Source organism: Pyrus communis, chromosome 12 (genome assembly GCF_041283825.1).
Source record: "Pyrus communis isolate YQ-2024b chromosome 12, ASM4128382v1, whole genome shotgun sequence".
Taxonomy (NCBI): Eukaryota; Viridiplantae; Streptophyta; class Magnoliopsida; order Rosales; family Rosaceae; genus Pyrus; species Pyrus communis.
In genome coordinates this window covers 2,545,738-2,560,346 of record NC_142576.1, presented here as the reverse complement: position 1 = coordinate 2,560,346, position 14,609 = coordinate 2,545,738, and the positions used below count along the sequence as shown (strand labels likewise).

At 39.5% G+C, this 14,609-nt stretch overlaps 2 protein-coding genes across 2 annotated transcripts; both read right to left on the bottom strand.

The window, feature by feature from the left end:
• Window positions 1-4,914: 4,914 nt before the first annotated feature.
• On the bottom strand, window positions 4,915-12,131 carry LOC137746215 (cation/calcium exchanger 5-like). Its single transcript, XM_088681001.1, has 3 exons — window positions 11,441-12,131; window positions 9,313-9,352; window positions 4,915-5,847 (listed from the first exon to the last, which is right to left on the bottom strand). The coding sequence occupies exons 1-3, from the start codon at window positions 11,997-11,999 to the stop codon at window positions 5,034-5,036; spliced, it is 1,413 nt and encodes a 470-aa protein (XP_088537127.1). The 5' UTR covers window positions 12,000-12,131; the 3' UTR covers window positions 4,915-5,033.
• Window positions 12,132-13,266: 1,135 nt separating this feature from the next.
• LOC148692156 (uncharacterized) lies at window positions 13,267-14,244 on the bottom strand. Its single transcript, XM_088681615.1, has 2 exons — window positions 13,659-14,244; window positions 13,267-13,583 (listed from the first exon to the last, which is right to left on the bottom strand). Exons 1-2 carry the CDS (start codon window positions 14,242-14,244, stop codon window positions 13,267-13,269), a joined length of 903 nt encoding a protein of 300 aa, XP_088537741.1.
• Between the last annotated feature and the right edge of the window lie 365 nt (window positions 14,245-14,609).

Here is a 14,609-nt window from a genome sequence, read left to right as displayed (position 1 = left end):
TAAATGGCCTTATGGTTCCGAGCCTTCCGACTTCCCGTTGGATACGTGGCGATGTTCTTTCTACTTATTTGGAATTCTGAAATCAAATCATTGGCACTTAAAATGGATGTGACGTTTTTTATTAATTCACGCGTATTAAATTTATAGTAATAAAATTAAGAAAAATTAAGTTTATAAATACTGTTATTTAATAATTGAGGCAACACAGATGCTCATTTTGGATGCAGAAGATTTGATTTCTTGGAATTCTTCTCTGATCTCTGTGTCAAAAGTCGACGGACCGGGAGAGTCAAACCACTCATTTTAATTATGGAGTCTTAACAAAACACTTATGGTACTGTTCACTTTTAACGTTAAACACATTTTTACTCTAAAAAGTCACTTCTGGTACTATTCACTTACAACATATTTTTGTCATTTTGGTTAAAACTCAAAATTTTCAAGCCTTTTTCTTTAGTTTTCTTTTTTAATTATGCAATCCTCATTAGCCCATTTCACTACCCTACCTCACAAAACCAAGGATCTGAATCTCTCTTTCTCTCTCTTCAACGGCTTGGATCTTCGAATTCTTGGTTGTCAGACACAAAGATTCGGATAAAATCTCAACTCACTTATTTAGAATTGTGATTGTCACCAGATCCATGGATTCTTAATTTATTTTTAGGAAATATTAATTTAGGGTAGGAAATAATTAAATTGGAATGTTATCTTAACAATTTGGAAAGAAGGGAAAGAATTTGGATTAGTCTTGTATTATATTAGTTGTCATTTTGATTTTTTTAGTACAAGAATTTGCATAAGTTAAACTTAAATTTCCTCTCTCTTACTACTTGAATAATTGTTTGAGTTCTCCGAGTTCTTACTCTCCAGTATTTCTAAACACAGGAACAACAGTCTTCCATTCTCGTGTGTCGAGGACGAGCATGTAGAATTTCGTTGTCAACCCATTTTGCAAACCGAAGAATCACTTAAAAATTCAATTTTTTAACCATTAATGTGAAATCTTATTACGATCATTCAATTTATTTAAAGGGTGTAATATACACACACCATTTTTTACTTCTCCTACACTTTTTTAGTTTTTGACTGTCGGATTAGATGAATTAAAGAATATCAACGGACAGAAATTAATAAGAGTATGTGAAAAGTAAAAAAGGGTGTGTGGATATCATACCCCTTTATTTAATTACAACTCTGATGGGGTTAATTGGGATGGAATCTTGGTGAACTAGATTCGACTCCTGCTGACTCCAATCGGCTATGGGCACTAAATGGAGTTTGTTATCGTGGGATGAGTTATAAACTTAAATATCAGTTGGTCGTCTCACTCTCATTAGCTTTGCAATTTTTGATTTATTCATTGCATAAGTTGTGGAGTCGATTCGTGTGACCGAATCTTATTTTCCTTTTTTTAGTGTACACAAACTTCAAAGTTGCTGATTAGCAATTTATCATCTATCTAACAAAAATTAACATAATTTAATTGAGTTTGACGTCCCAAACAAGTGAGGAATGTTGGTTTGAAACTAGCTATTTTTCGAAAACGTATTTCAATTTTTATTCATGGCCTTGCAAAAACATGCTTTACAACTTTTATATTTGATGGGTTTTCTTTTATTTTTTCTCAGATAACAACTGTAATATGCTTTTATTTTTGAGAACTTTAACGAAAAGCTCTCGGTACTGTTCACTTTAATGAAAAACCATATTTTTATACTAAAAAGTCAATCATGATATTATTCACTTTACCCTTTATTTTGTCATTATCATTAAAACTCAAAGTTTTCAATCTCTTTTCATTAGTTTTTCTTTTATTTTTCATAAAACATGGAGGATAAAAAGAAAAAGTTGTTGTAGTACAAAAAAGAAAAAGAAAGGGAAAAAGTACTTTGTATCTTTCGGCTTGACTATAGAATCGGTCCCTGAACTTACACCTTAGTTTAGATTTGATCCATGAATTAAATTTCGGTTAATTTACATCATTGAATTTTGTCAATGTGGAGAATTAGTCCCTCCATCCTAACTCTATAAATTAACGGAAATTTAGTTTAGAAACTAAATCTAAACAAAGATGAAAGTTCAGGAACCAATACTAGAGTTTACTCTCATATCTTTTATGGGATATTTCCTTTAAAAGTCACGAGGTTCCTATGTTTTTTTTTTTTTATAAAGTAAAATTCTATGAAATAGTAAACATATATCGACATTGGTTTTCATAAACCAAAAATCCCAAATAATGGGATTAGCAAGTGTTGGACATTAATAATTTAATTATTAAGACCTATTAAGGGTAAATCAAACCCAATTAGCATAAGTTTATGTTCCCTAAAACTTGAATGTATGTTGATTGTGACAATGACCTTCATCTGAAGGACCACTTCAGATTCAGATGATCAGATCGAACCCACCACATGTATGGAGTCATGGACCACTTCACTTTTGATTGAAACTCACTTTGAAATCCTACTTCATTACCACCCTAGTAAGGATTTTGCTAGGTTCAGCTTTCGGACGCGTGTGATTATTGATGTCCGTAGATACGTTGTGAGATCTACTTAAATTCATCGATCAATCATGTGTCCGATACAGTTGTTGGTTGTTGATTCAAATTTTTATAGTGATTGCATTTGTTTTCTTGCTTCTGAGCCTGATGGGGTCTCTATTGGTGATTACATGGTGCAGTCTCTATGTTATTTTTATGGCAGTTAGTTTGGCAATCGCCAAGTTTTTAGGGTGATTCCAAGTTCACCCTACTTAAATTTAGTTTGGCAATCGCCAAGTTTTTAGGGTGATTCCAAGTTCACCCTACTTAAATTTCGTTATCAACCCATGTGCCTAGGTTCACTTAAAATTTGAATCTTAATTACAACTCTGTTGGGGTTAATTGGGGTGGAATCTTGGTGAACCAGATTCAACTCCTACTGACTCCAAACGGCTATGGGCGCTAAATGGAGTTTGTTATTGTGGGACAAGCTGTAAACTTAAACATCAGTTGATCGTCTCATTAGCTTTGCGAGTTTTGATTTACTCATTGCACAAGTTGGGGAGCCGGTTCGTATGATTGAATCTTATTTTCTTTTCTTTAGTGTACACCAACTTCAAAGTTGCTGATTAACAATTTATGCTTGATATAACAAAAATTAACGTAATTTAATTGAGTTTGACGTCCCATACAAGTGAGGAATGTTGGTTTGAAACTAGCTATTTTTCGAAAATGTATTTCAATTTTTATTCATGGCCTTGCAAAAACATGCTTTACAACTTTTCTTTTTTCTAAGATAACAACTGTAATTTGCTTTTATTTTTCGAAACACATGGAGGATAAAAAGAAAAAGTAGTTGTAGTACCAAAAAGAAAAAGAAAAGAAAAAAAAAATACTTTATATCTTTCGGCTTGACTATAGAATTTGTCCCTGAACTTACACCTTAGTTTAGATTTGATTCATAACTCTGTAACTCTGTAAATTAACGGAAATTTAGTTTAGAAACTAAATCTAAACAAAGATGAAAGTTCAAGAACCAATACTAGAGTTTATTCTTATATCTTTTATGGAAAATTTCCTTTTAGAGTCACGAGGTTCCTAGTTTTTTTATAAAGTAAAATTCTATGAAATAATCAACATATATCGACATTGGTTTTTCATAAACCAAAAATCCTTTGGTCCCAAATAATGTGATTAGCAAGTGTTGGACATTAATAATTTAATTATTAAGACCTATTAAGGGTAAATCAAACCCAATTAGCATAAGTTTATGTTCCCTAAAACTTGAATGTATGTTGATTGTGACCTTGACCCTCATCTGAAGGACTACTTCAGATTCAGATGATCAGATGGAACCCACCACATGTATGGAGTCATGGACCACTTCACTTTTGATTGAAACTTTCACTTTGAAATCCTACTTCATTACCATCCTAGTAAGGATTTTGCTAGGTTCAACTTTCGGATGCGTGTGATTGTTGATGTCCGTAGATACATTGTGAGATCTACTTAAATATAACGTCATCAATCAATCATGTGTCCGATACGGTTGTTAGTTGTGAATCAATTATAAGGGATGAGATCATCTTTGGATCTCTACCCCAGAGCAGACGGATTCAGAAATCTGAACCATTTAATTTAAACGCTGCGGCGGCGCCCATTAACCCATCACACAAACCCATGCACTTTTCTCTCTCACTCATGACTCAGATTTTAGGATCTATCTGCTCTAGAGGCATAAATCTGTAGATGATCTCATTCTGAATTATAAGACACTTGGGTGTACAATAAGTTCAGTCTCCTCAGACTAATGTGAACACTCTTTTTTAGGTTTATTTTTTTTTGGGGTTGGGCAAAGCCATTGTAAAGCCCTTGGCATTGTTTTCCATCTATGCATCTATTTCTTTGTACATTTCACTCTGCAGTAAAAGCCTATTTTTAGAATAAGGCGATTATATAAACTACTCTAATCTATAAAGAAGAGGACGAGGACTTGAACTCTAGTAAAAATGGAACTCCCGTAAAAATGGACTGGCATTCGAACTCGAGGCATTTCACTCCACAGTAAAAGTTATAGGTCAAGCTATCGAGTGTTGAGATGATTCATGAACATGATTCTGAATTCCAAAGGTCAAAAAGCAGCAAGGGCATATATGGAAGATCAAACGCTAGAAGATTAAAGTATTAAAACATGAAAAGGGCGTGTGGGAAGTAAATATGGGTGAGTGAACAGCACAACCCTTCTAGTAGTCTAAAGAATTTCATCTATCTGCCAATCCAGTGTGAAAACAATAAAAATACCTATAAGCTGCATATCACTTACATCCGGGGAGTAAAAACTTGAAAGAGGGTGGATGATTCTTCCAATATGCAATGTCCTTCTTGATCCGTCAATTCTTTCTTAAATTGTCAATGAATGATGCTTTGTATAATATGCACAATCCATCCAGGTTAGAGCTGGCATGATCAAGCTTGAGATACTTTGTAGCTCTATACCGTCCCTGGTTTCTTGGATTTTCCGATGGCAGATCCAACCTAAATGAACTTGGAATCACCCTGAAAACTTGGCGATTACCAAACTAACTGCCATAAAAATAACATAGAGACCAACTAGGCAGAAACCCCAGAACCTAGACACCTGGAATCTGCACCATGTAATCACCAATAGAGACCCCATCAGGCTCAGAAGCAAGAAAACAAATGCAATCACTATACCCACATGGAACTGAAGCTCGTACGCCTCGGGATAAACATCGTATGTCTGTATAACCAAAGCTGTCCCAAGTCCAACAAGCATGTTAAACATTGGCCCAGCAAAACACCCAGCCATGGCCATTGCAGGGTGGTCTGCCTTGGCAACGGCGACATCAGCAACAAGATCCCCCACCGAATTCCCCCATGCAAGAACTGTAAGCCCCAGAAGTGCAGGTGGCAACTCCAGAAGTGTTTCGAGAGCAGCAAGGCAATTCAGCAATTCTCCGGCAGTGGTGGATATCCAAAAGACACTCATAACAAATGCTATAAGCAATACAGGTAGTTGCTCAGTTTTGGGGGGCTCTTTTTCCACTGCATAATGAAGAAGTGCAAGAGAGGAGGTTGCCAAGAGGATTACAAACCATAGAGGTAAATGGGTGTTGGAAAGGAGAAAAACAACAGGATGATGGAATGGTATGAACGAATTGCAAGCATATAGAAGTGCTAGAGGGCAAAGAGCAATATTGGCTGATGAGTAGAATCTCCTCCATTCAGAAGGTGCAGCTTGAGGAATTGTGAGCTTCAGAAGAAATGAGACTGGAAGCTCCCATGCTTTTGAGATCTGCATACAAAATGAAGAGAGTTTAACTAGTGCAAATGTCTGAAATGAGCTAGAAGAAAGCTACTTAATAAAATTGTATAGGTGAAAAATGAGCTCAATCAGTATATGAAGTTCCACGCTTTCTCCCGGCTCATGCTTCTAAAATTTATATCACACAACAATCAGGTATCTCCAGTTAAAGTTATCCTTGCTCATGGATTTAAGTTTCCTAATTCTGTGCATTGTAATTGATATATAAGCGAATTCCAACTCTCGAAGATCTCCACTTCTCGCTAATGTCATCCATTTCATATGCCCAAAGTTTTCATCTCAAGGATTTTAGGCACGAAACTTTCACCTACATTCAGCTACCGAAATTATTTGGTCCAATGTGCGAAATACTTAGGAACAAAACCATCAGAACATATAAACCAAAGTGCTGAGCTACTTAGCAAGCTGTATAGATTGATACTACAACCAACATTCCTCTATTAGGTAGTTCTTCTCAGAGCAGTACAACCAACCAACAACGGAAATTCTGATCGAATTCTCGAAAACATGTAACAAACCATTGACACTAATTCTAAACTTTGAGACAGATACAATCATACAATTGCATACAATGCACAATCCACCTAAATTTTTGCAGAACAAGCACAAAAAAAGAACACAAGTTCATCTGAAACATACCATTACAAGAGCCCTCTGAAACCTGAAACTCCGGCTTCCCATCCTCTGTGTTGAAGATTGAGATAATCAGGAATGAGACTTCGGCTCTATAGGAAAGTATCTTTGTATTAAATTAGTTTCTTGTTTCATAAGTCAACTTGTAATTACCTAGTTTAGCATTTAGCTTGTATATATAGGTGGAGTTGTATACCTTTTCTTAATAAGAAAGTACGAAAACTATTATTCAAACCCTATTGGTTTTCTACATGGTACCAGAGAGATAATCTTGGGACCGAAGAAATTATTAAACCCTAGCCGCCCACCATGGCCGAGCACAACGATAAACTGAACCCATCTGGTTCAACGGAGGCAACCATTTATGATGACAACCATGCCTATTACCTGCATCATTCTGATCAGCCGGGAATGATGCTCGTTTCTCAGCCGCTCACTCCAGACAACTACAACACCTGGAGCAGGGCGATGATTGGAGCATTGAAAGCCAAAAACAAGTTGAGTTTCGTTGATGGAACTTTCAAGAAACCAGAAAAGAAGGTCGTTGCAGCAAACTTGCATCAATGGGATCGATGCAACAGTTTAGTTAAAACATGGTTAGTCAACTCCATATCACCGGAAATTCAATCAAGTATTATTTACTGTGATCTTGCGTATCAAGTTTGGGAGGACTTGAAAGACCGTTTCTCTCAAACGAACAATATGCAACTATATCACATTGAGAGCGCGATTCATGATTGCACCCAAGGAACAATAACTGTGAGTTCTTATTTCACCAAACTCAAAGCATTATGGGACGAAAGAGATGTTGCAATCAGTCTACCAGATTGCGACTATAACACCTTGCAACATGTGTTGGCCTTTCAACAAAATCAAAAGGCCATTAAGTTTCTTATGGGACTTAATGAAACCTTCAGTGCAGTAAAGGATCAAATCCTCTTAATGGATCCACTTCCACCAGTCAATAAGGTATACTCTCTTGTGCTACGACATGAGAAGCAGCATGACGCTACTGCAGAAAAATCATCAGTACATGAGGCTGCTGTGTTTGCGGCCCAAGGATCCGACTCCAACAAGAAATATGCTGATGTGAAGTGTACTCGCTGCAACAAAAACAATCACACCACTGAAGCTTGCCGTGCCCATTTGAAATGTGAATATTGTGGCTGGAAAGGCCATACGATAGATTATTGTCGAAAACTGAAAAGGGCGGATCCGGAGCAACAAAGAAGCCATCCTAAGCAGGAGAAATCCAGGGGTAACAATGTTTCAAGTAATCTTGACAGACAGGAATTGTCAACTTCCTTCCCATTCACACCAGATCAGTGCAAGCAAATAATGACCATGCTCAATAACAACAAAGCCATGGCGCACAATGTTGGTAAAAATCCCTCTCTAAATGATCTCTCAGGTAAAGTTTTTTCCTTCACTTCTCATGGTCAGAAATCATCATGGATCTTGGATAGCGGTGCCACAGATCACATAATTACATCACATACTTTGTTAACCTCTTCTGTGCCTGTTAGGAATAAGACCGTGAAACAGCCCGATGGTACCTATGCTGCAGTAACACACATAGGGACCATGCAATTTTCCACAGATTTTGTCTTACACGATGTTCTTTGTGTCCCCACTTTCCAGCTCAATCTAATCTCCATTAGTCAGCTTGCCTATCAGTCCTTGTGTATCACGATTTTTCTAAGCCATTTTTGTGTGATTCAGGACCTTCGTTCAGGGAAGATGATTGGGACAGGGAGTGAACGAGAAGGCTTGTATTTTTTGGACGGCACCAACAGAAGACCTACCATATCCACCACTCATGCTGTTCAAAAAATATCACCACACATTTGGCATCAACGCCTAGGCCACCTCTCTGATCAAGCCCTTCGACATACTTCACTTTCTCATCTTGCCCTTGGTTCTTGTATTTCCAATAATTGTCTTGTGTGTCCTCTCGCCAAACAAACGAGATCTCCATTTCCAATAAGTGAAATTTCAACTAGCATGCCTTTTGAACTATTACATATTGATATTTGGGGGGGGGTTTCGCATTGCTTCACTCACTGGAGCCCAATATTTTCTCACAATTGTTGATGATCACACTCGTTGTACTTGGATTTACTTAATGCAACACAAATCTGACACACGCCACCATTTACTTAATTTCATCCACCTTGTTGAAAATCAGTTTTCTCACCGAGTGAAGACAATTAGGAGTGACAATGAGCCAGAATTTAAACTTGTTGATTTCTACTCCACCAAAGGCATCTTCCATGAAACAACATGTGTGGCTACCCCCCAACAAAATGGGGTGGCCGAACGCAAACACCGTCACCTCCTCAACATTGCTAGGGCACTCCTCATTCAAGCTCACCTGCCTACCAATTTTTGGGGAGAAGCCATCCTCACCGCCGCCTACCTCATCAATCGTACACCCATTCAAGTCTTGCATGGTAAAACGCCTTACGATCTTTTGTTTCACAAACCACCTAAATATTCACATTTGAAGGTTTTTGGCTGCCTTTGCTTTGCATCCACACATGCACATCATCCATCCAAATTTGATGCTCGGTCCACCCCATGCATATTTATTGGTTACCCATATGGCAAGAAAGGGTACAAGGTTTATGACCTCCACACACGGAAAATATTCATCTCCCGTGATGTGCTCTTTCGTGAACATACCTTCCCTTTTAACACACCTTCCGCATCACACTCTGACATGACTCATCCACCACTATACCCATCTCTACCTAACATATCTGATTTCTCTTCCGATCCATCACCTGTTTCACTCACACCTACCAACCTTGACTCATCACCTACCCATCATACACCTTCCATTCTTCACGGCGCCAATGTCCCCGAAGCTGTGCCTCCATCTGCCTCACCTCCCATCGACACCTCCACCACCCTAACTCTTCCCACCCCTGACGACACATCGTCTCAGCCTGCTCCCACCTCTAGTCGCTCTTCCACTCGAGCCACTCGACCACCTCCCTACCTACAACAATTCCATGTTGGTGTCAAGTTACCTTCTCGCTCCAACCAATCATCGACCTCTCACGTTGAATCACACAAAGGTAGTACTTCTCACTCTCTCTCTCACTTTCTATCTTATGATCATTTGTCCCACACTCACCATGCCTTTACTACCTCACTTTCCCTTGTCAAAGAACCTCAAACTTATTTGCAGGCTATTAAAGATCCTAAATGGTGCCAGGCCATAAAAGATGAGATTTCTGTTCTTGAGGCCAACCACACTTGGACTCTCCAATCTCTTCCTCATGGGAAAAAACCCATTGGTTGCAAATGGGTTTACAAAATCAAGCTTAATCCAGATGGTTCTGTGGAACGCTACAAGGCCCGCCTGGTTGCCAAGGGATATACACAAATCGAAGGTCTTGACTACAAGGAGACTTTTGCTCCTGTCGCTAAGATGGTCACCGTTCGTTTACTCCTTGGTGTTGCCGCTGCTCAAGGTTGGCATTTGTACCAACTCGATGTCAATAATGCCTTCCTCCATGGAGACTTACTTGAAGATGTTTACATGCGACTTCCACCTGGCTACGGACGAAAGGGGGAGACACTTGTATGCAAGCTTCAGAAGTCCCTTTATGGACTTAAACAGGCTTTAAGGCAGTGGTTTCTGAAGCTTTCTTCTGCACTCAAGGCTGCAGGTTATCAACAATCCAACGCGGACTACTCTTTGTTCGTCCGATCCAAAGGCGCAAGTCTTACTGCTATTCTTGTGTATGTGGATGATGTGATATTGGCTGGTAATGATCTCTCATTCATTGAGAAGACAAAAGAGTTTTTGGCCAGCAAGTTCAAACTCAAAGATCTAGGAAAGTTAAAATACTTTCTGGGCATTGAAGTTGCGAGGTTATCTCAAGGTATATCTTTGTCACAACGAAAATATGACTTGGAAATATTGGAGGATACTGGTTTTCTTGGAGCTAAACCGGCTCGATTTCCTATGGATCAGAACCTGGGACTCATGCAGACAGATGATGAGCTGTTGAAAGATCCATCCACATATCGTAGACTCGTTGGTCGTCTAATTTATTTGACAATCACTCGGCCGGACCTGGTCTACTCTGTCCACATTTTAAGTCAATTTATAGACAAGCCTAGGCTGCCACATTTAGATGCAGCACATCAAGTTTTGAGGTACATAAAGGGGACGCCAGGACAAGGGATCATACTCTACTCCACCAGATCCCTTTAACTAAAAGCATATTGCGACGCTGATTGGGCAAAATGCAAAGATACAAGAAGGTCAGTTTCGGGCTATTGTATCATGCTTGGAGACTCACTTATATCTTGGGAAACAAAGAAGCAAACCACAATGGCAAGATCTACAGCGGAGGCAGAATATAGGGCCATGGCATCCACATGTTGTGAGATAACTTGGCTAAGATATGTGCTTAATGATCTACATGTTCATCATCCGAAACCTGTTACTTTTTTCTGTGATAATCAAGCTGCCCTCCACATTGCATCCAACCCTGTATTCCATGAGCGAACGAAACATATCGAACTTGATTGTCATTTGGTTCGAGAAAAGATACAAAAAGGTCTTATCAAAACTGCCCATGTCCGAACTCTACAACAACTGGCAGATTTGTTTACCAAAGCACTAAGTACCTCTCAGTTTGAAAATCTTCTTAACAAGTTGAGTATAATTAACATATACTCCAACTTGAGGGGGAGTGTTGAAGATTGAGATAATCAGGAATGAGACTTCGGCTCTATAGGAAAGTATCTTTGTATTAAATTAGTTTCTTGTTTCATAAGTCAACTTGTAATTACCTAGTTTAGCATTTAGCTTGTATATATAGGTGGAGCTGTATACCTTTTCTTAATAAGAAAGTACGAAAACTATTATTCAAACCCCATTGGTTTTCTACACTCTGAACTCTCGGAAACATGCCCGATTCCGGCATCCGGGACAACCAAACCCCTCTGCATTTCACAATCTCCGACCAATCCCACCTCAACCCTGCTCTTCTTTCCTCCTCCACCCAACCCCAAATCCATCCAAAACACCAACCCAACAAAAAACAAGTAAAACCCAACCGCCTGCCACAGATAAATCTCGGCGCTGAGATCCACATAGAACAAGAACAGCGCCGCCGTCAGATAAAACAGCACGTCCCTCACAAACGGCGCGGGATTGAGCGAAAAAGGGGCGGCGTAAATCGCCACAAACCCCACAACGAACGCCGACACGAACGTGCCGGCGGACAGAATTGCGCCGAACCCAGTTCGGTACTGGCCCGTCCGGACCGCCGCGACCGACGCGAAGACGTCGGGGGCGCCATTGCCGAGCGCGAGGAGGGTGACGGCGGCCATGCTGGGTGTCAAATCGAGGGAAAAGACGAGCTTTGTGGTGACGAGAGAGAAGTGATCCTGGGCTGTTTTAATGAGGATGTAGAAGAGGAGGGAGGAGGTTGAGAGACAGGGAGGAGAGAGACAGTAATGGGTTTTGGCGGAAGAGGCAGAAGTGGAGGTAGAGGTAGTTGAAGAGGCCATTGGAGTGGCCGGTGGATGAGCAAGGTGGAGTTTTTGCTGCGGTGGTGATGAGGGACCTGTGGGGGGTTATGGAAGCTGGGAAGGGGTAGTTTGGGGCATCGGGAGTTGGGGTAGTGAGGAGGAAGAAGAGGACGGAGGAGTGGAGTGAGAGAGAAAAGGAGGAGAGAGAGATGGCCATGCCATTTAGCAAGCTGAAAGCTCTAATCTTTCCGTCAAGTTTTTAGTGAGAGAGAGGGAGAGAGTCAGAATTTTGGAATTTTGGACCCGATTGAGTGGTTACCTGTCGCTACAATGTGTATTTGAACTCTGTTCAATCCAATTAAATATTAAAAAAAAAAAAAAAGGAAAGCTAACGTCAAAAAAAAAATTTAATGGAAAAAAAATAAATAAAGGTGTAGTGAATAGTGTTAAAAAAAATTAAAATATAATTTTTAGCTAAAAATGAATACTTTAAAAAAAAAAATAACTCTTTCGTTACAGGCAACACTTGAATTGTTTTTTCAGGATGGATTTGAATTTTTACTAAGAATTAGTTTCAAAAATAATTTTGCCCAAAATACTTTCAATCATTTTAAAAACACTTCCAAAGGAGCATAATGCTAAAAAATATATTCATTTTCAGGGGACATTATTCATAAAATAATCACAATTAATTGAACATATACAATAGAATTCATCAAATTTTCTCTATTATTAAAATTCAAAAAAAACCAGTTACAAGCATGATCATCTTGGTAGCATAACCAGCTACATATATAATGTACAAACTTATCCAAAAATCCATGGCTAAGAACACCAAATGCATCTCACCGAATCATAATAAAATTCATCAGAATTCATAAAATTTAATCAATTACAAGAGTTTATGATCGTCGTGGCAGATGAGAAATATTTTAATGTGCCTTTAACACGGCCCTGTACACTAAGTATCGTAGTACAAGTAGTTAAAAAAATATTTAAATAACCAACCACTTGTATTGTAACACTTAGTATACCAAATCTTATACCCGACACGTTGAAAAATCCCTCGTGACAGACCCAGCTATGAGAAATTTTTAGTTATGACGGAAATACGGGTGGTACACCACATGTTTTTATGTAAGTGGTGGAAAATTTTATTTTTTAAGTTATTAACTTTTTAACACATATATCTCACCATTTATATAGCGACACGTGGTGTACCATTTCGTGTGACGGGCACACCGAAAAATCTCTCCCCTATCCGTTAAAAGTGGAATAAAAATAAGAATCAAAGTAATTAATAAGATTATTTCACTACCTTCACCTCCGGCGGTATGTCCTCACAGTCTTCGGGAATTCCATCAAAGAACCTATACAAAAGCCCATGTTTCTCTTGCTCCAGTAAATCCAGGTCGGGAATCTCCCCAGGAATGTCCCACAAAACCTCAACCACCTCCTTCGTCGTCTTCTTCTTCGTCTCCGTCTCCTTTTTACCCGCTGTTGATGAAGTCAACGATGATTTTTTCACCTTTTCACCACAAGAAGAAGATGAGCCAATTTCTTTCTTGATAACAATCTTCTCACCAACAAGTTGTTCCTCAGTTTTCTGACCTTTTTTTATCTTCCTAGTTGTTTTTGTAATCGTTTCTTGCGTCTTACGCCTCTTTGAAATAGGGTTTTTCCTCAGTATCTTTATCTCGTGAACGATCTCAACTTCTTTTTGTTTACAACCATTAGTAACTGGTGGAGTATGATCATCATCACTCGAAGACTCCGTGGCATCCGGGTCCAAAAAGCGAACGCGAACCACCTCCAACCTCGGCTTCTCTTTTTCAGGTCCTTGTAGTGCCGCCGCCGCTGTTCCCTCTTCTTGTTTTTTCTTCTGTCCGCAGCCGGTGGGGTTTGAGGGTGGTGGACTGCGTCGAACGCTGTAGTCACTTTGCGTGCCATCGTTGGTGGCGACGGTGATGATGTTGAGCGGCGGTGGAGGGGCATTGGGAAGGGAGAGAGCAAGTGCTAGTTCTTCCTCCTTCTTTCTCTTGCCTGCCCTTTTGGTAGTGGTAGCGGTGGTGGTGGTCTGGAGCGGCGCTGGAGGGGCGTTGGGAGCAGAGTGAGCAGGCACTGCTTCTTTCGGCTTCTCTCTCCTACCTGACATTTTGGTTGTAGTGGTGCGGAGATGCGGCCGACGAAGGGCACTGGGAGCGGCGAGAGCAAGCACGACTTGTCTCAGCGGCATCTCTCCTGTTTTTCGCTTTCTAGAACCGGAGTTGCTTGAATCCTCCATGAGTCCTGAGTGTTTCGTTTCACAAACCATATGAAAAAAATATCAATGTTAGAGAGAGAGAGAGAGAGAGAGAGAGAGAGAGAGAGAGTACGTACGTAGCAAGAGTAGTGAAGAAAAGTGGAATAGGGCTAGAAAGAACGAGTGTATATGTACTTATAGGGGGGGTCGTTTTAAACGGTGCAAAGTCCCCAAATCCGTGCTTTAATTTAATTCAAAAGGATTAAGGAGAGAGTAAATTGGGGATTAGGGGTTTCCAAATCCGTGTAGGTAAGGGGTTTAATTCCTTGAGAGAAAGTAATTTGTCACATATACACACTTTAAAAATTTGTCCTGAAATTGTAATTCCAAACTTTTACGGATTCAAT